The 20205-nt window shown below is 34.4% G+C and overlaps 2 protein-coding genes across 2 annotated transcripts; one reads left to right on the forward strand and one right to left on the reverse strand.

Annotated features, from left to right (window-relative positions):
* Nucleotides 1–613: 613 nt before the first annotated feature.
* LOC133205835 (coiled-coil domain-containing protein 92-like) lies at nt 614–10175 on the reverse strand. The gene is made up of 4 exons (XM_061341721.1): nt 10025–10175; nt 7109–7259; nt 2621–2668; nt 614–2208 (listed from the first exon to the last, which is right to left on the reverse strand). Exons 2-4 carry the CDS (start codon nt 7233–7235, stop codon nt 1493–1495), a joined length of 891 nt encoding a protein of 296 aa, XP_061197705.1. The 5' UTR covers nt 7236–7259; nt 10025–10175; the 3' UTR covers nt 614–1492.
* Nucleotides 10176–10418: 243 nt separating this feature from the next.
* On the forward strand, nt 10419–19951 carry LOC133205239 (E3 ubiquitin-protein ligase DTX4-like). Its single transcript, XM_061341005.1, has 8 exons — nt 10419–10628; nt 10852–11755; nt 11936–11985; nt 12124–12300; nt 12450–12517; nt 14901–15047; nt 18448–18699; nt 19279–19951. The coding sequence occupies exons 1-8, from the start codon at nt 10421–10423 to the stop codon at nt 19501–19503; spliced, it is 2031 nt and encodes a 676-aa protein (XP_061196989.1). The 5' UTR covers nt 10419–10420; the 3' UTR covers nt 19504–19951.
* The last annotated feature ends 254 nt before the right edge of the window (nt 19952–20205 follow it).

A 20205-nucleotide genomic window follows, 5' to 3' on the forward strand; every position in this document is an offset into this window, starting at 1 on the left:
CACAAGTACAGTACTATAGGGAAGAGAACATTAATGTTTAATGTACACAAGTACAGTACTATAGGGAAGAGAACATTAATGTACACAAGTACAGTACTATAGGGAAGAGAACATTAATGTACACAAGTACAGTACTATAGGGAGGGAAGGGAACATTACTGTACACAAGTACAGTACTATAGGGAAGGTAAACATTAATGTACACAAGTACAACAAGTACAGTACTATAGGGAGGGAAGGGAACATTACTGTACACAAGTACAGTACTATAGGGAAGGGAACATTAATGTACACAAATACAACACTATAGGGAAGAGAACATTAATGTACACAAGTACAGTACTATAGGGAAGGGAACATTAATGTACACAAGTACAGTACTATAGGGTAGAGAAGATTAATGTACGCAAGTACTATAGGGTAGAGGACATTAATGTACACAAGTATAGTATGGTAGTAAAGAGAACATTAATGTACAGAAGAGAATTCCTAACTGTAGTCCATCTAAAAATTCATCACATCCTAAGCAAATGTAGAGTATACATCTCCAGCCATATTTCAGTCATTTTTATGTCACCGAGTGCTTGCCCAGCTGTGTAAGAACTAAACAAAATCTGTAAAAAGTCATGTTTATTTAGTCACAACACATGGGTGCAAATTCACATAGAAGTTGAAACAACATGAGACTTAAGATTAACCAAGTACCTCAAAACAGTACTCAGAAGTGAGAGAATTGATTATGAAATTTACCACATTTTACTTATCAAATGATATATAGAAAACTTATTATCATCAAAAACATGACATGTTTAATCATACTGACTTTACAGTAATATTTGTACTGAGAAATTATGGCGACTTTACAGGAATATTTGTATTGAGAAACTATGGCCAATGGTAATTATTGACTTTACAGTAATATTTGTATTGAGAAACTAAAGCCAATGGTAATTACTGACTTTACAGCAATATTTGTATTGAGAAACTATGGCCAATGGTAATTACTAACTTTACAGTAATATTTGTATTGAGAAACTATGGCCAATGTTAATTACTAACTTTACAGTAATATTTGTATTGAGAAACTATGGCCAATGGTAATTACTGACTTGACAGTAATATTTGAGAAACTATGGCCAATGGTAACTGTTTTTGACCTGACATGTTGATCTGAAAGTATCACAGGCAGAATCACAAACCCTGGACGGAATAAAACTTCTCTCAACCCTCGTAAAGAACAAGTATCCTTAAAATAAGTAAAGAAATAAAGTACAAATTAAGAATACGTAAATTACATACCCTTCTTAAATATATGCTAAATGTGTTCTAAAAACAGAATAAAAACCCTCTCTATCATAAAAACATGATCATCGCACACACATTAAAATGATGTCTGTAAACTCAAATAGTTGGCATCAAAAACATACACAAAACATAACAAAAAGAACACAACATGTAAAATAACATTTGGCAAATGTGACAAGTTTATATTTTAGTTCATTTCAGAACTTCTCGACTCATGGGCATGAGTGGCCCACTTCTGTTCCTTTGTGGGCATGTGATCTACAGCTATGACCTGCACTTCCTGTGAGATTTCCACATGCTTTTTGCGATGAGAAGGCTGAACAACCTTTTGAAACATGACATGGCGATCACTAGGGGCAGCTTTTATGGGAGGAAGTGGTGGCAGTTTGCGTTCTTTGATTTCTGGCTCAATGTCATCTCGTTCGATGAAGGATCGTGCAGCCTCCAGAACGGGAGAATCGGACCGTGATGTGCCACCTGACCCTGCACGGACTGGCTGTATTTCTTCGTGCTCAGGTTTTCTAGCTCCACGATGACCCCTCCTGATTCCTGACATTCGCTCTTTTGGGAGTCCAGGAGGAGCAGGAACTAGTCCATGAGAGGCATTAGCAATATATGCCTGTTTTGAACCACTTTCTAACTGTAATCTCTTGAGTTTATGCAGTTCTGTGGTCAAGTAAGCCACTTGATTAGATTTTGACTCGAGGTCTGCACGCAGCCTGTCCTCCCATTCGCTTCGTTTGCGGAGCTCTTCTTGGTGTTTGATTTTTGTTCGCTTGACGTCAGTCTCCAGATGTTTGATCTGTTTGTCCTTCCTCTGGAGCTCCTGGCAATATTCCTCCCTCTCTTTAATTTGCTCCTGGATTTCTTTCTTCAAGTCTTCGATCTGAGCGCTTTGAGCACCTGTTTAACATTTGAAAAGACAAATAAGAATAGTTATGTTTAAAGGATGTTTTATTGGTAATCTTTACATAAAAGGACATTTAACAAGCCTGGCATTATAAAAACAATCAGCATCCTCAAAATTAAGGAAGGGGATCTTGGAAAAAAAAAAATCTGAGTCAGGGGCAGAAACTAAGGTATCTTTAGAACCAGTCTCTGACAAGACTGTAACTATACTGATGATTGCTGCAGCAGTATGAAAAATTGTCACCGAGTTGATTTTTTTAATTCTTTCATCCAGCTGCTTCAGGTGCAGGGTAAGGAAAGAAGATCTGGATTAAATGACCAGTGTGACCAATAAACTTATAAACACTTCACTAGTATTTACTCCTGATATAACTGAGATAGAAAAGAGTATTAGGTACCCACTCACCTGGTGAATCATCCCCTATTCCTTGCATATTGAGTTGGAAAGTCAAGTCTACAATACAATACATATGGCATATTGAGTTGGATAGCCAAGTCTAAAATACAATACATATGGCATATTGAGTTGGAAAGCCAAGTCTAAAATACAATATATGGCATATTGAGTTGGAAAGTCAAGTCTAAAATACTAAAATACAATATATGCTATTATAAATCATAAATACATAGACTGAGGACTTGAATATTTATGGAGTGTGAGGCCCATAGGCCAACAAAAAAAAAAAAAATCAAGATTCGCCATTCTTTCCCTCACAAATGAATATGCACTTTTTAGATAGAGAAAACCCCTTATGTTGTCAACACATTAAAATCCATGATAAATTTCAACAATTCTATTGACAGTAAATGGAGGCTTAAAGTCAATATCCATGGCCCAATTCTCCACAAGACTGAATTAAGTCAATGCAACTTCACAAATTGTGCCCTTGTTTAAGTGATTATCAAAATATTTTGTGTCAAAAACATTTGTTTCCCCTTTTGTAATTCCCCCATTAGATCCTAGCCCCATGGTTCATAACTGAACAAACTTGAATCTATACACATCATGAACACGACTATTCGTGGTCTTGCTGTACTTCAGACTGAAGAAAATTTCTGAAGATTTTATATATATATTTATTAGGGATGGCAATCGAATACAGAATTGCCAATCAGTTAACCGTAAGACGTTCCGACCAATTAATCGGTTAATCGTATCAAAAATTTTCTCATCATTCAAAGCTCAACATAAAAAAAACATTAACAAGACTATATGAATGTTACATGTAGTAATAATAAGTTTATATTTTATCAGATAAACTATCTACAGTATATTCTACATTATTTCAATTAAAGCATTGTTTAATAGGCAAAAAATTAGTGAGTAAGAAATCCATGAGACACGCTTAGTGTTTCAGTTGCATGAAATTTCGTCAGTTGTCACGCATGTTCATTATGTATTGTCACTATAATCAAAACTACATCTAAATTATCAGCTGCATTTCATTTCCGGAATTTTTTAAAATATTGAACTTTTCATCTCTGATATTTTGTAGTTTTCATTTCCAACATTTTTAAGTTTTCATCTCCGACATTTATCATATAGTACTTTTAGAATATATAATCGATATCCAAATAATAAGTTTAGCTAAGTTTTTAAAGAAACAAGTAGATTTTTCAATGGAGTAAATGTAAGTGTTGTGAACTTTAGCTCATCTCCTTTACTTTTAACTTTTGCTGCATATAGATACGGTGCATTGTAATGTTCTTATTTGGAAAATGTGGTATAAAATAAAACATGTATATCCTGTTAAAATTCTATTTCCACTTATATTAGTTAACATTAAATTGTCGGAAAGGTATCCTTCAAAAATTCTGGAAATGTAAAAAAATAAATTAATAAATGTCGGAAATGAAAACAAAAATTGTTGGAAATGCAATGCAAATTCTGGAAATACAGTGAAATTATAACTTAATTTACAATTAATATTATAGTTTGATTGGTGACTGCAAAGGATAGAAAAGGTAAGGTACGCATTATAATCAGTTCACAGTATTCAACGATCATCTAATTAAAATCATTAAAGAAACACGGGGCAGGTACATGTATGGGAGCGATGTACATTGTTTAAACAGCAATTAACATATCAACAACTGCCCAATTACCCCCCACAATGTTTATCTGGAGAACCTTAATTATCTCCAAAATCAGCTTCAATAGATAGGTAACCAGAAGTCTCTGATGAGACTGTAGCTCTACTGGTCTGTTTGTATAACAAAAGAAAAGTAGCACTTGGATTTGAAACATTGCAACATGCAACAATAAATAGAATTATGTATCTTAATGTAGTCTACTTTTGTGACAAGTTATATTGAAATCAAATGAAAACTAGGAGTAGTAGCGTTTTGAAAGTATTTCATGGAAATTTCTATTTCTAGTAACCATGACAACACCATTCACCCAAATAAAAAAAAAAACAGAAATACATATTATGTATCGTAGTGTATTCTAACTGTGTGCCAAATAAGATTGAAATCAGACCAAAATTGTAGGAGGAGTAACATTTTAAAGGAATTTCACAGAAATTTCTATTTTAAGTAACCATGGCAACACTGTTCATCGAATTCAAAAACCAATGCAATAAATTATGTATCTTAGTATAGTCTTCTTGTATGCCTAATTATATTAGAAGCAGACTAAAACTGTAGCAGGAGTAGCGTTTTAAAGGAATTTCACAGAAATTTCTATTTTTAGTAACCATGGCAACACCGTCCATCGAAATCAAAAACCGATGCACTAAATTATGTATCTTAGTGTAGTCTACTTGTGTGCCAAGTTATATTGAAATTGGACCAAAACTGTAGGAGGAGTAGCGTTTTAAAGGAATTTCACAGAAATTTCTATTTTTAGTAACCATGGCAACACCGTCCATCGAAATCAAAAACCGATGCACTAAATTATGTATCTTAGTGTAGTCTACTTCTGTGCCAAGTTATATTGAAATCCGACCAAAACTGTAGGAGGAGTAGCGTTTTAAAGAAATTTCACAGAAATTTCTATTTTTAGTAACCATGGCAACACCGTCCATCGAAATCAAAAACCGATGCACTAAATTATGTATCTTAGTGTAGTCTACTTGTGTGCCAAGTTATACTGAAATCGGACCAAAACTGTAGGAGGAGTAGCGTTTTAAAGAAATTTCACAGAAATTTCTATTTTTAGTAACCATGGCAACACCGTCCATCGAAATAAAAAACCGATGCACTAAATTATGTATCTTAGTGTAGTATACTTCTGTGCCAAGTTATATTGAAATCGGACCAAAACTGTAGGAGGAGTAGCGTTTTAAAGAAATTTCACAGAAATTTCTATTTTTAGTAACCATGGCAACACCGTCCATCGAAATCAAAAACCGATGCACTAAATTATGTATCTTAGTGTAGTCTACTTGTGTGCCAAGTTATACTGAAATCGGACCAAAACTGTAGGAGGAGTAGCGTTTTAAAGAAATTTCACAGAAATTTCTATTTTTAGTAACCATGGCAACACCGTCCATCGAAATCAAAAACCGATGCACTAAATTATGTATCTTAGTGTAGTATACTTCTGTGCCAAGTTATATTGAAATCGGACCAAAACTGTAGGAGGAGTAGCGTTTTAAAGAAATTTCACAGAAATTTCTATTTTTAGTAACCATGGCAACACCGTCCATCGAAATCAAAAACCGATGCACTAAATTATGTATCTTAGTGTAGTCTACTTCTGTGCCAAGTTATATTGAAATCGGACCAAAACTGTAGGAGGAGTAGCGTTTTAAAGAAATTTCACAGAAATTTCTATTTTTAGTAACCATGGCAACACCGTCCATCGAAATCAAAAACCGATGCACTAAATTATGTATCTTAGTGTAATCTACTTGTGTGCCAAGTTATATTGAAATCGGACCAAAACTGTAGGAGGAGTAGCATTTTGAAAAATTGTTTACAGACAGACGGACAGACAGACAGACAGACAGACAGACAGACGGACGGACGACGGACACCTTACTATCGCATAAGCTCTTCTGGTCTCTGACCAGTAGAGCTAAAAATGCTAACATTTAAAATATTTTTTATTTGTATTTTTAAATAAAAATTTCAGGAAAGTCTGTTCATATTTTCACATATATTATTTTTTTTCCGACTAATCGATTACAAATTTTCTAACCGATTAGCATCGTTCCGACCGAGTAACCGGTTAACCGATTACAAATTGCCAGCCCTAATATTTATTTTCCCTCATATTGAAATGTCACACTTTCATTGGTTTAAATGCGACACATGACTGCCGGCTATATTTTTATGTCCAGCAGGTGAGAATTGATATCTGGCATTATAGGCCTACGTATTGCATTGACATTTTGAATTTATTTATTATGAAAACCACTTTCCATAATGTTTTCTTTCTGAAACTAGAGTAGTGGCCCTTATAAGAAATGACATCATATTTGCTGTGACTGCGTCAAGATTCAATCAAACAAGAGAGGAAAACGTTTTAATTAAAATGTAAACAAACAAATTATTTAAAGTAAATAAAGGTGCCTCAAGGATTTATCAATGGTCATAAAAATGATATCATTCAACAGATTTGATTTTGTGCTTATATATTTTTTTCATAAAAAAATTCCTCTGCAAAATCAAAGTTGTAAAAGCTTAATATAACATATTTGACAGATTCTCAACAAATGAAGAAATTCAAAAAGGTTTTAACTGAAAAAAAAAAAGAACATCATATCTGGACCACTGTTTTCTGATCTGAAGTGTCAAAAACCAAGGCACATATGAACACTAAAACATGGAAAAAACTTGGAATGGCCTCACTTGCAGGTCAATTAAAGCATTCTGCATGCACAAGGATATTCCTTTCATTTGAGATGAAGTAGGCTACTTCTATAAGAACAACATTAGCGTATACCTGAGCATTTTTTCTGGAGATTTTTAATTTCTTCGTGGAGACCTTTTAGTGTCTGAGCATGCTCAGTCTGCATGAAGAGGATGGCACTTTCAAGGTTGCGTTGATGGACAGCTGCTTGTGTTGCCATGGTTTCAATTTAATGGCCAATATTCTGTAAATATGTATGTGTAAAATAAGTACTGAAGTCTGCATTCACTAAAATTCATTAAACTCTATAGTCTATAGTTAGTATTCAACTATAAATTTTCTAGATCCCATATATTTTTGCTTTAGATATCTCTACAGTACTGATACAATTCTAAACCCTCTGAAGTTTTCATAGTACAGTGTATTGACATTCTGAATTCCCTGCAGTTTTCATCCTAGTACTGACATTCTGTACTCTGCCGTATTCACAGTTTTGACTTATCTAAACCTTCTGCAGTATTCAAAGATTACAGTTACCTGCAAGATGACCAACAGAAGTTCAGATGATTCATTTAAATATCTACTTATTTTTCTCTTATGTGTGTTGTGAAGGTATGCTATTTGAGACAATGTTTAAAATATATTCAAAATCACTTTTTAATCATGGTGAATGCTGCAATGAAGAAGTAATGTTCACTTGTTTGCCATTAATAAACATGGTCTAAATACTGCACAGTGAGAACTATCTATTATCATATTGTAACAGAAGTTATTTCTTGATCAGTGTTTTGTTGTTGTTTTTTCATCATTGGGATATTTATCAATGATAGTGAATACAGAAAATACCTTTGCCCCTCGTCCTAAGTAAGTACAAAGATCAAAAGGGGTATTTTTATACATTACTTTTGAAATTTTATATAAATATATAATTATGTTTCCCTTCCTACACAGGAGAACAACATACTCTCTCAGTTATGTATTCCTTAATATTATCTACCATACCTTGTATGTCAGATTTATGGTTTCATGTACAAATGATGCACAATATCTTAAAGTGAATCGGCCTATTTAGCATTTTCATATTCATCTTGAAAACCTATGGTAAATATGCTGTTGATTGTGACTGCTTGACATTAGTATTTTGACATCAATATTTTTTTCCTGCTATTTCATAGCTGAAATTTAGCTGAACTTCAGAAAAGAAATCATTCCAATTCTACCAAATTTAGCTGAACTTCAGAAAAGAAATCATTCCAATTCTACCAATTCAAATTAATGAAAGTTAATAAGAAAACATCTGCTTACAAAAATGATTTATTGTAAATGTATTAAATTTAGGCTAAGCGTGTACGAAATTTGGCAGAAATCAATTTTACACATTAGCATATATATTTAATTTTAAATTAGTGTCTTTTGAATTTGCTAGATATAATATACTGTAGGCATATTTATTTCCATGGAGTCATATATCTGTGGATTTGCAATTTTTGTTTAGTATGCAGGTACAAAATTCCGTATAATTGTGTTCATCTGAAATTGTAAAGTGCAGTTCCATTATTCTGCCTCCAATTAAATGTTTTATGATTACCAAGCATTGTTAAATTCTATGAATACTACTAAGAAAATAAAATTAACCATAGGCAGTAATTTTCAGTCATTTTCTCAATTCTAAACAAAAAGATCTCAGCCCACGGACAACTTTCAAAATATAAAGAAACTGGTGGTTTAGAAGTCTCTCCATCAGAAGAAGAATTGTCTGATAATTTGCCTCCTTGTAAAACTCCAAATAAATATACTGAATATGCAGCTGCCAAAGCAGTAGTTTTGTAATTTTATAAATTTTTTGATACACAAATTATTTGTCATTCAAACATTAATCTACATTTTATTGTGCTTTCTTTCTGTTTTACCATTTTAACATGTTTAAAAAAAATTATGTTCAGGTTGAAATCTACACATAGTTCAAAGAAATTTTTATGAGTCCATGTGAAAAAATTCTAATACTCTCAATCCACTTTGCATGCATAGCAACATGGTGGATAAATCATAGTAACAACTTAATTGAAAAGATTAACAAACAAGAATTTAGTGCAATTTCCTTGCCAAAAAAAACTATCATTTGTATTCTCACTAAACTTGACTTTTCATAGGACATCATATTTTTGTCACTAAAATGACTTGGGTATCTCCGATTTTGTCAGAAATATACGAGAAGTTTGGAATCTTGACTCTGATGCATAGGGAGTCTACAAAGTTTGAGAAAATTTCTACTAGTCATAAAATTGTTTGGAAATCAAAACGACATTAGGAAAGACAGTAAAGGAAGACTTGAGGAGTTAAACTAAAAATTGTGTAAAGTCATTAGCAGTATGAAAATGACATGCGAGAGGAGTAGAGTTCATTATTATTACACAAATGATACTGCACTCCTAAAAGTTTCAGAATCGAACATATTATGGATATGTTAAAATGCTAAACGATTAAAATACAAATAGTTCAATATTGTGCTATTGATATATTGAGAGCAAAACATTGTGGCACAAACCATCTTGGTGCAAAATGGAATTGGAGCAAAATATACCAGCATGCATCTTGTTACCATGCTATCTTACCAAATAAATATTTCAACCTATATTTAACAGCAAAAAAGGTTCACTGCAAAGATGCTGTGAATCTCAAGTGATTCTGAAAAACCCATATACATGTAGCTGGCATATTCTTTGGCTGAGATTTTTTAGTAGAGCTATAGAATCCATAACAAGAGCACATTATTTTTTAATAAAGATGTTAGGCAGTACCAGATGAAAAGCCGGCACAGTCAGATCTAAATAAGATAAAACTGATATAATGCAGACAAAATTTTATGACTATTAACTCATCATGCAGTGTGTGTTTTTACTTTAGAAATTAAGAACAAATAAAAATCTGAAATCATACATCATAACCACCATACCTAAACCTCAAGTTTGCTATATATCAGCCATCACTTCTAAAACAATAATTACTTACGAATAAAATTAACGGAACTCGATTAGTGGTTTGGTTGGCATTGTGCGTTTACACGCTGAAGAACAATGCCGGCTGTATAAATCAATATTATCCCTCCCCTAGCTTTTCCAGTTTTCCTTCACTACAGGAATGCTGTGAGCATTGTGGGTAATTTACAACTTCCGGATTACATTCGTCAACTCTCGCAAAAGTCCGTATTTTCCATGTTATTAATTTTTCTTGAATTATAATCTATATTTTTTCGGCACAATACAGGTAAAAAAATTACTGTGGATATTACATTTATTTTATTTGAAATTGATTATCGATGTAAATAATACTTTCGGAACTCTTATTATACCATCTATCGGAACTCCTCAATACTTTTGGGAGAGAAGGTGGGAAACGAAGAAAAATATGACAAGCTCGGTGAAATCTGTCGTGGTGTGGGAGTGGATGAATGAGTACGGTCGATGGCGGCCTTATGATCCACATATAGCTAATTTTATTGAGTCTAGTTACAGAAAAAGCCCATCAGTGCAAGTAAACTTGGGAAATGTGACCCCAAATATGGGAATGTACTCGATAGATTTTCTAACTATGTGCCAAGTTCGGTTTGGAACAGGTGAGCTTTCTACACATTGTTAATTTCAGTTTTTATTGTTACATTTTGAAAAAAAAATGTAGTTCACAAGCGACATCTGTCTTGCTGAGATAACTTTTTTGAGTATTGTCATATAATATATGGCAAGAAATAAGTCCTGACTTTCAAGTATGTTCATTTATAAAGTTTGAAAAGATTTTTGTTAAGAAAAAAGAAATGTTTACAGTGAGCTATAATTTTGCAGGAACTGCAAGACCAGTTCGACGTCAACTGTACCCAGACTCGAGTCCTCCAGGGAAAGGCATCATATGGCAGTGGGAGGGGGATAATCGAGGTCAGTGGAACTCTTTTGACATGGAGGTAGCATGTCTTCTGGAGGACCATTTTTCTAACCCTGCCAATAGAAACAAAGAGTTGAATCTCACAAAGACAGCTGTTAAACTTCCATATATCATGGACTTCAGCAACATGACTCAGAAACGAATTGAGACAGGGAGGCTTCGAATGATAAGACGTGAATTACTGCCCATGCCTTATTTGAATTCTAGTCCTTCTGATGGAATTCCCTCAAGTTCAGGGACAGTAAATGGTCAGACTAGCAGTACTGTCAATTGTCAGTTTAGTGGACAAAGTACCACAAGTGGTCAGTCTAGTAGCTCTTGTACCACAAATGGTCAGTTTAGTGATACCAGTACTTTGAATGGGCCTAATTGTGCTAAACGACAGAGAATGTCTGGAAATGGACAGTTTCTCTCAAATTCTTTATCAAGTGGTTCAGCAGGACCTCTGACAAGGAAAAGATTATACACACACATGACTCAAAACTCAGCTCCACCTACCTCTGTTCACATGAATTCTCTGTCTCAAATCCACACCAATCAGATTACTCATCCAGTGCCTCAATCGCAGCAGGTATCCAGTCAGAATAGCCAGAGCATGCAGATTCCTCAGACTTTTTCCAATCAGATGCCAGTTTCCTCTGGTATCTTGGCCAGTGGCCTTGTTCCCCACAGTAGTGTGTTCCAGCGGGCAGTCAACTTTCTTCAGGCAAATATCTCGCAGAATTCCAGCTTACCCATCCATCCCCACATCTCGGCCAGAATGGGACTGGCAGGTGGGAGCAATGTCGCCTATCACAACATGCACAGGTGAGATATAAAGTAACAAGTCCAAGAGATTTGATTATCATGAATAAGATAAATCTAACATATGTCCAGAAAGTTTTATTTTACATATATGTAGGTAGGTAGCAATCTCTCTTAATAGGTATCACAAATCAATTACAATTTCATTGGTTTATTATTTATGAGGTATTGGTATTATTTCAGTATAAACAGTCAATCTTTGGGTGGATCAAACAGCAGAGCAGGGGTGACAAGTATGTATTTGTTAAAGTTTTGAATATTTTTGTAATTAGTATTTTTTTGGTCCTAACTTTTCTCATGAAAAATATACCTCTGCATGCAGTAACTCTATCTTTATGTGCTTATATCATCTGTTGAGTTCTAATTTTGAGGTTCAACTGCCAATGTTCTATCTTATCCTCCCAATTCTCTGGTTCCCCATGTTGCCTCATCAGCTGATGTACAGCCCTCCATTTCTTCTGGAGCCACAGGGGGAGCCACTGGTTTTTATCTACCACCAAAAGACAACATTCCAAATAATGTGTCCAAGCAAACAACCCATTCCACAGGTAAAATTTATACTATTTCATAAAACACACCGTTTTATCCAGTCTGGTTTGATTATTGATAGTCATCCAAATTGTTTTAATTCTTTGGTAAATTTCCCTTGTGAGATATTTTGAAGTTTTGTGAACAGTACATGCATTCTGTCTTACAGGTAACTGGGCTGGTTGTGAAGTGTTTGAAAAGTATGTTTCAATTCTGAACACTCCCCCCGATGATGAGGTGAGTATAAATAAGGAGCTTTTGGCCCACTCCTTCAGCCCATGGGTTTATTTCTGTCACCAAGGCCAAATAAAATTAAATTTCTGAATCTCATTGCCCCGCTCCTCTCAAAATTTCAATTTTCATTGGCATTTTTATTATGTAAAGTATTTATTACATTGAAATTTGGCATTGATCACAGTCAAAGCTTTTGAGTTACCTCCTGTAGCATCAACGTATACCCCGAAAATTACAGTACTGAGTCACTTATTTATTATGATTATCAATGTGTAAGATAATTTAAAAAAAAGCTACCTACCAACCCACCATGAAAACTGTGGGTTGGAGTACAAACAAAATTTTCAGTGATGGCCTGAGATTTATATGTTGTAAAGGATTGTTGCATATGCTGTGAGAAGTGAACTCATATCTCGAGTCTCTGAGATTTATCTCTATTTCTGTACAGGATTGTTGTATATGCTGTGAGAAGTTTACTAATATCTCAAGTCTCTGAGATTTATCTCTATTTCTGTACAGGATTGTTGTATATGCTGTGAGAAGTTTACTCATATCTCGAGTCTCTGAGATTTATCTCTATTTCTGTACAGGATTGTTGTATATGCTGTGAGAAGTTTACTCATATCTTGAGTCTCTGAGATTTTTTTTATCTCTATTTCTATACAGGATTGTTGTATATGCTGTGAGAAGCTTACTTGTATCTCGAGTCTCTGAGATTTATCTCTATTTCTATACAGGATTGTTGTATATGCTGTGAGAAGTTTACTCATATCTCGAGTCTCTGAGATTTATCTCTATTTCTATACAGGATTGTTGTATATGCTGTGAGAAGTTTACTCATATCTCAAGTCTCTGAGATTTATCTCTGTTTCTATATAGGATTGTTGTATATGCTGTGAGAAGCTTACTCGTATCTCGAGTCTCAGAGATTCATCTGTTTTTAGCTCTACTGGTCAGAGACCAGAAGAGCTTATGCGATAGTAAGGTGTCCGTCGTCCGTCCATCTGTCTGTCTGTCCATCATCAATTTTTCAAAACGCTACTCCTCCTACAGTTTTGGTCTGATTTCAATATAACTTGGCACACAAGTAGGCTACACTAAGATACATAAATTAGTGCATCGGTTTTTGATTTCGATGAACGGTGTTGCCATGGTTACTAAAAATAGAAATTTCTGTTAAATTCCTTTAAAACGCTACTCCTCCTACAGTTTTGGTCTGATTTCAATATAACTTGGCACACAAGTAGACTACACTAAGATACATGATTTAGTGCATCAGTTTTTGATTTAGATGAACGTTGTTGCCATGGTTACTAAAAATAGAAATTTTTGTGAAATTCCTTTAAAACGCTACTCCTCCTACAGTTTTTGTTTGATTTCAATATAACTTGGCACACAAGTAGACTACACTAAGATACATAATTTAGTCCATCAGATTTTGATTTAGATGAACGTTGTTGCCATGGCTACTAAAAATAGAAATTTTTGTGAAATTCCTTTAAAACGCTACTCCTCCCACAGTTTTTGTTTGATTTCAGTATAACTTGGCTCACAAGTAGACTACACTAAGATACATAATTTAGTGCATCATTTTTTTATTTCGATGAACAGTGTTGCCATGGTTACTAAAAATAGAAATTTTTGTGAAATTCCTTTAAAACGCTACTCCTCCTACAGTTTTTGTTTGATTTCAATATAACTTGGCACACAAGTAGACTACACTAAGATACATAATTTAGTGCATCGGTTTTTGATTTCGATGAACGGTGTTGCCATGGTTACTAAAAATAGAAATTTTTGTGAAATTCCTTTAAAACCCTACTCCTCCCACAGTTTTTGTTTGATTTCAATATAACTTGGCTCACAAGTAGACTACACTAAGATACATAATTTAGTGCATCGGTTTTTGATTTCGATGAACGGTGTTGCCATGGTTACTAAAAATAGAAATTTCTGTTAAACTCCTTTAAAACGCTACTCCTCCTACAGTTTTGGTCTGATTTCAATATAACTTGGCACACAAGTAGACTACACTAAGATACATAATTTAGTGCATCAGTTTTTGATTTAGATGAACGTTGTTGCCATGGTTACTAAAAATAGAAATTTCTGTTAAATTCCTTTAAAACGCTACTTCCCCTACAGTTTTTGTTTGATTTCAATATAACTTGGCACACAAGTAGACTACATTAAGATACATTATTCTATTTATTGCTACGTTTTGCAAAGTATCAAATCCAAGTGCTACTTTTCCTTTGTTATATGTACAGACCAGTAGAGCTACAGTCTCATCAGAGACTATTGGTTCTATATAGGATTGTTGTTTATGCTGTGAGAAGCTTACTCGTATCTCGAGTCTCTGAGATTTATCTCTATTTCTATATAGGATTGTTGTATATGCTGTGAGAAGCTTACCCATCCCTCTGGTTATGGTGAAGGAAAGACAGATGAGAAGGTTGTGTTCAAACTCCAGAAATGTGGTCACATGTTTCATAAGCTATGCATTTTGGCTATGTATGAGAGCACCACAAAGGTAGGTGGTCAGATAATATTAAAAACAAAGATTTTAGCAATAGAGAAACCATAAAAATTCATGTTTTAGTCAAACATTAAAACATATTTAGGTAATCAATTGTGTTCATTACAAACCATATATTGCCAAGCAGTTTTCACCCTTTTTAAAGTTTTTAGCTCACCTTGACAAAATCAGGATGAGCTATGCTATACTTCTGCGTAGGTGTTGGCATTAGCATCCTGGGTTCAAGTTTTTGGAGCAAGTCCATTCTCAAGCAAACTTTGCATGATTCATACATCTAAGGATGACACTACAAGGCATGCTTCCAATGCTAGATCTGAGCTACATTCTCTGGATGAGTGATCAGGTTAAAGTTTTTGGAGCAGGTTCATTTTTTTAAAAGTAATTGTAAGACCTTGGGTGACCAAACCTGCAGGGAAGATGCATCTAGGGATGCATACTACCTGACATGCTTCAGATGCTGGATCTGACCTATATTTTCCAGATGAGTGACCAGGTTAAAGTTTTTTGAGCAGGTCTATTCTGAAGTAACTATAAATCCTATCTGGACCAACCTTGCTTGGATGATGCATCTTTGAATGCAAACCACAGTCTTGCTTCAGATGCTATATCTGACCTACATTTTCAGGTGAATGAATAGGTTAAAGTTTTTGGAGTTTGTCCATTCCCAAATAATTATAAGCCCCATTGAAGCATTGATTATGCATGATATAGGGATGCACACCACCAGATTTTCTTTGGAAGCTGGTTCTGCAAGAAGGGGGGGGGGGGGGGGGAGGGGGCTCTATTGATTATATAGTAAAAGTGGGTGAAACAAGGTCCATTTCTATGATGATCAAGAATGCCTATTCCAAAATTGTGAAATTTGTAGCCAAAGGGTGAGGGGTTCTGTAGGAGGGGGGATATAGTGAAAGTGCATTGTTTCTTTGAAAATCTTCTTCTCTGCTCCTAGGTATTTAGCAGATAAACCAAATTTATAGTTATGATAAGCAAGGGCACCTCTTCTAAAATTGTGAATATCTTGGCCCCTGTACCAGGAGTTCTGGTGTTAGGGTGGGGCTCTATTGATCATATAATGAAAATGCATAAATTCTTTCAAAATCTTCTTCACTCCCCCTGTATATAAAGCAGAGAAACTAGGTGCATGGTTATAATGATCAAGGGTGCCTCTTCCAAAGTTGTGAAATTTTTGACCCCAGGTTCAGGGGTTCTGCGGGAGGGGGGCTCTATTGATTATGTAGTGAAATTGCATTAATTTAATTCCTTGAAAATCTTCTTCAATGCTCCTAGGTTTTTAACAGGTAAACCAAGTGTATAGTTATGATGAACTAGGATTCCTCTTCCAAAATTGTGAAATTTGTGGTCGTAGGATAAGGGATTCATAGGGGGAGGTCTTTTGAATATATATAGTGGTAATGCATTATTATTATTATTTTTTTTTTGGATAATCTTTTTGTCAGCCCCTGTGTATTTAACAGAAAAAACGAATTGCTTGATTAAGATGAGCAAGGATGTCTTTTAAAAAAAATTGAAATTCATAGGCCGGGGATCAGGGGTTTTGGTGCTAGGATGAGGCTGTTTTGAATTTATAGTAGAAATGCATTATTTCTTTGAAAATCTTCTTCTCTGTCCACTATTATTAAGGAAACATACTAAGTGCATGGTTATGATGAGCAAGGGTGCTTTTTCCAAAATTTTGAATATCTTTGCAGTGATTCATTTTGAAAATGGTTATGATGGGTCCAAAGGACCCCTCTTAATGAAAACAATGAGTCCCTGCCAAAATCAATGCGTCCAAATCCAAGGGTACCGTATATTAGATGTTACAGAGGAAATTCTGGTGAAATAAAAAAGGGTATTGCACGAAAGTGCAAATGTTTTATTGTAGCTGTGAGTGATTTATACTTTTACTATCAATTGTCCAAGATTGTACTACGTGATTTTGTGTCATAAAAATATTATATTTAAATTATTGTCCACTGTGCACTTTGGTTCTATTTTTAGATCGTACATACGATCTCACACATTGTATCAGTCATAAAATGCACAGAAGCAGAATGCAGTAAAAAAAAGTTTAAGAAGAAATGACAAATAGTCTGAAATAAAAATGATTAAGTTTTATACTTCTTAGCTTGTAAGGAAAAAACGAAAAGACAAAAAAAAAATGATACAGGTTGCAGCTTAAATACATTTAGGTATAGTATTCGCTTCAGAAACATTCTATGGTATAGACATAATCAGTGATAATCAAACTATGCTATCTACATTGTAACTCTCAAATATTTTCTGATAATTGCTTTTAACTGCAGTTGTGAAATCTGACCTGTTGTTAACCTTATACCTGTTAAAATCATTCATGCATATCGCTTAGCACGTAGATATGATGCAATCGGTCAAGTTTTGAATCAGATTATACCGGAATAATTTTAAATAGTACATGTCCTCCTAAAAATTTATTGCGTCCATTGGGATGCACATTTATTGAAATAATGCGTCCTGGGCAAAAATTGTGCGTAATTTATGCAGGACGCACACCAAAATGAATCACTGTCTTTGCATCTGAATCAGGTATTAGGGTGGGGCTATATTGAATCTGTAGTGAAAATGGTTTATTTCTTTGAAAAATCTTCTGGTTATCTAGGAGGCAAACAGAGTATATAAAGTTGTAATTAACAAGGGGTTTTTACCAGATTTTGAAATTCTGTACCCTTTGATCAGTTTATTTATTTCTACTGAAAAAAGTTATTCAACTTTGCTACTCACCTATAATAGTTAATCACTGTAATTTAATAGTAACTGAAAAGGTCATTTGAACAGCAGAATTATACGAAATTTTTTATAATCTTTAATACAAAAAGTACTTTCATAGTTTTAAATGGTCAGGTAGACTTTAAATGATGGATAAATAAAAATGGGACAAAAATACCATATCTTTATACATTAAATAATCTTCAAAGACTAAGAGAGGCCAGTGTGAGGGGGAATGTGTTAACTAATAGTGCTCTAGAACTGTTGTTTTGTTTAGTCCACATGGGGATAGTGACAAATGGGGGAAAGTACAACCAAATAAATATATAAACTTTAAGACTTGTTACTGAGTACTAAATTAATATTTGGCTGATTCCTGGTCATCCTATTTCTCTTGCTTTTGGGCAACATAGCTTCATTTATCAGCTTATTTTGTTTTAATCTACTGATCGTTGCATTATACTCAGGTGACAGTCAAGGCCCTTGGGCCTCTTATAAGCTATTAATGTGTTTCTTTTCTTTAGTTGCCCTACAGGAGATTTTTTGTTCCATTAGAACAGCTCAAGTTATGTTTACAGATAAGTGTTTGAACATTAAAGTAATGATTTTACTGCTGCTTTCTCATGTGTTTTTCATCTGTTTGCAATAGAATGGTTCGGTTCAGTGCCCTACATGTAAAACAATATATGGAGAGAAACATGGAAATTGTCCAGATGGTGTCATGGAATATCTGACTCTACCCCACTCATTACCGGGCCACGAGGGCCACCAAACAAAGATCATTATATATCATATAGCCCCAGGGATTCAGGGCTCAGAACATCCCCACCCTGGGAAACGCTACACCTGTAGGGGATTCCCAAGGGTGTGCTACCTTCCAGACAGTGAGAAGGGTAGAAAGGTCAGTATCTAAGTCAGAATCTAAGTCAATATTTAAGTCAGAATCTAAGTCAATTTCTAAGTCAGAATCTAAGTCAATATCTAAGTCAGAATCTAAGTCACAAAGTCAGAATCTAATCAATATGTAAGTATCTACATGAGAATCTAGTAGGTAACTATCTAAGTCAGACTCTAAGTTGCTATCTAAGCCAGAATCTAAATCACTAAGTCAGAATCTAAGTCAGAATCTAATTCACTATCTAAGAATCTAAGTCACTACTTAAAGCAGAATTTAAGCCACTATCTTAGTCAATATTTAAGTCACTATCTAAGTCAGAATCTAATCAATATCTAAGCCAGGAACTACATCTTAATGCATATGTTTGCCAGATTTATGTCTTTTAAGTAAGTTTAGTATCAAAAGTCAGAATCTAAGTCAATATCTGTCAATCAAAATTTATAGGTAAGTCATCAACTAATATCTAAGTCAAAATCTAAGTCAGCCAGTATCTTAGACAGAATCTAAGTTCCCAGTATCTACATGTAAATAATTCAGTAACTAAGAGAGTTTTTCCTGATTGATATAATTTTTTTATATCAGGTCCTGAAGTTGTTGATAGTTGCATGGAAGAGAAGACTGACCTTCACGATTGGTCATTCCACCACGACAGGGGAATCAGACACGGTGACATGGAATGAAATACACCATAAAACCGAATCTGGGAGGAACCACTCCGGGCATGGTTTCCCGGATGATAAATATCTGGATAATGTGTTAATGGAGCTAAATGTGCAGGGTGTTACCGAGGCAGATCTGATGTCATAAAGTACAATATTACCATGGTTACAGAGGCTGATCTGATGTCACAGATGAAGGACATAACCAAGGTTACATAGGCAGATCTGATGTCATAGACAATATTGCCATGGTTACAGAGACAGATCTTATGCTACAAACAATATTACCATGGTTACATACATGTAGATAGATCTGATGCCATAGACAACATTACTATGGTTACAGAGGCAGATCTGATGTCATGGACAATATTACCATGGTTACAGAGACAGAACTTATTTTACAAACAAATAACTATAGTTACAAATATTTAAAAACAGATAATGCTGATTATTTTTTGGTAGCAGGGATTGTTACCATGAGTAGAGTGTTATAGTTATATGATGAAAGAAGATATTTTGTTTGTTGATGACCTGTGATGCTTAATTGTATATTGTCTCACTCATGTTGCTATGGTGATTATAACAAAAATTAAATGAACTATAGTGACTCTATGAAATAAATTGTTTTCTTTATCCATTTTAAATGGGGCAAAATAAACAAGGGAGGATAGGTGGTGAAAAATTTCATCATCGACAACTGGGAGTCTGGGATGTTGCAGAATATTCAGTCCAGATGTAAAGATTTCCTGTAAATGTACATAAATTAGCACACTCGAAATTTACTGCAGTATTCATCACCAACTGGTAAGTGTGATCATGAATTGGGTATTTAGTATTTATTCTTATA

The sequence above is a fragment of the Saccostrea echinata genome, unplaced genomic scaffold, assembly GCF_033153115.1.
Source record: "Saccostrea echinata isolate AGI-Se365-2 ecotype Australia unplaced genomic scaffold, CSIRO_AGI_Sech_v1 ptg000054l, whole genome shotgun sequence".
NCBI lineage: Eukaryota > Metazoa > Mollusca > Bivalvia > Ostreida > Ostreidae > Saccostrea > Saccostrea echinata.

Bases quoted from the DNA above. Each gene is read 5' to 3' on its own strand.
- LOC133205835 (XM_061341721.1), bottom strand. From the start codon at position 7,235: ATGGCAACACAAGCAGCTGTCCATCAACGCAACCTTGAAAGTGCCATC. The intron at 2,669-7,108 runs GTATACGCTAAT...ATTGTATTGTAG, and splicing joins TCTCCAGAAAAAATGCTCAG to ACTTGACTTTCCAACTCAAT. The intron at 2,209-2,620 runs GTGAGTGGGTAC...AATGTTAAACAG, and splicing joins AATAGGGGATGATTCACCAG to GTGCTCAAAGCGCTCAGATC.
- LOC133205239 (XM_061341005.1), top strand. From the start codon at position 10,421: ATGACAAGCTCGGTGAAATCTGTCGTGGTGTGGGAGTGGATGAATGAG. The intron at 10,629-10,851 runs GTGAGCTTTCTA...ATAATTTTGCAG, and splicing joins CCAAGTTCGGTTTGGAACAG to GAACTGCAAGACCAGTTCGA. The intron at 12,518-14,900 runs GTGAGTATAAAT...ATTTCTATATAG, and splicing joins ACACTCCCCCCGATGATGAG to GATTGTTGTATATGCTGTGA.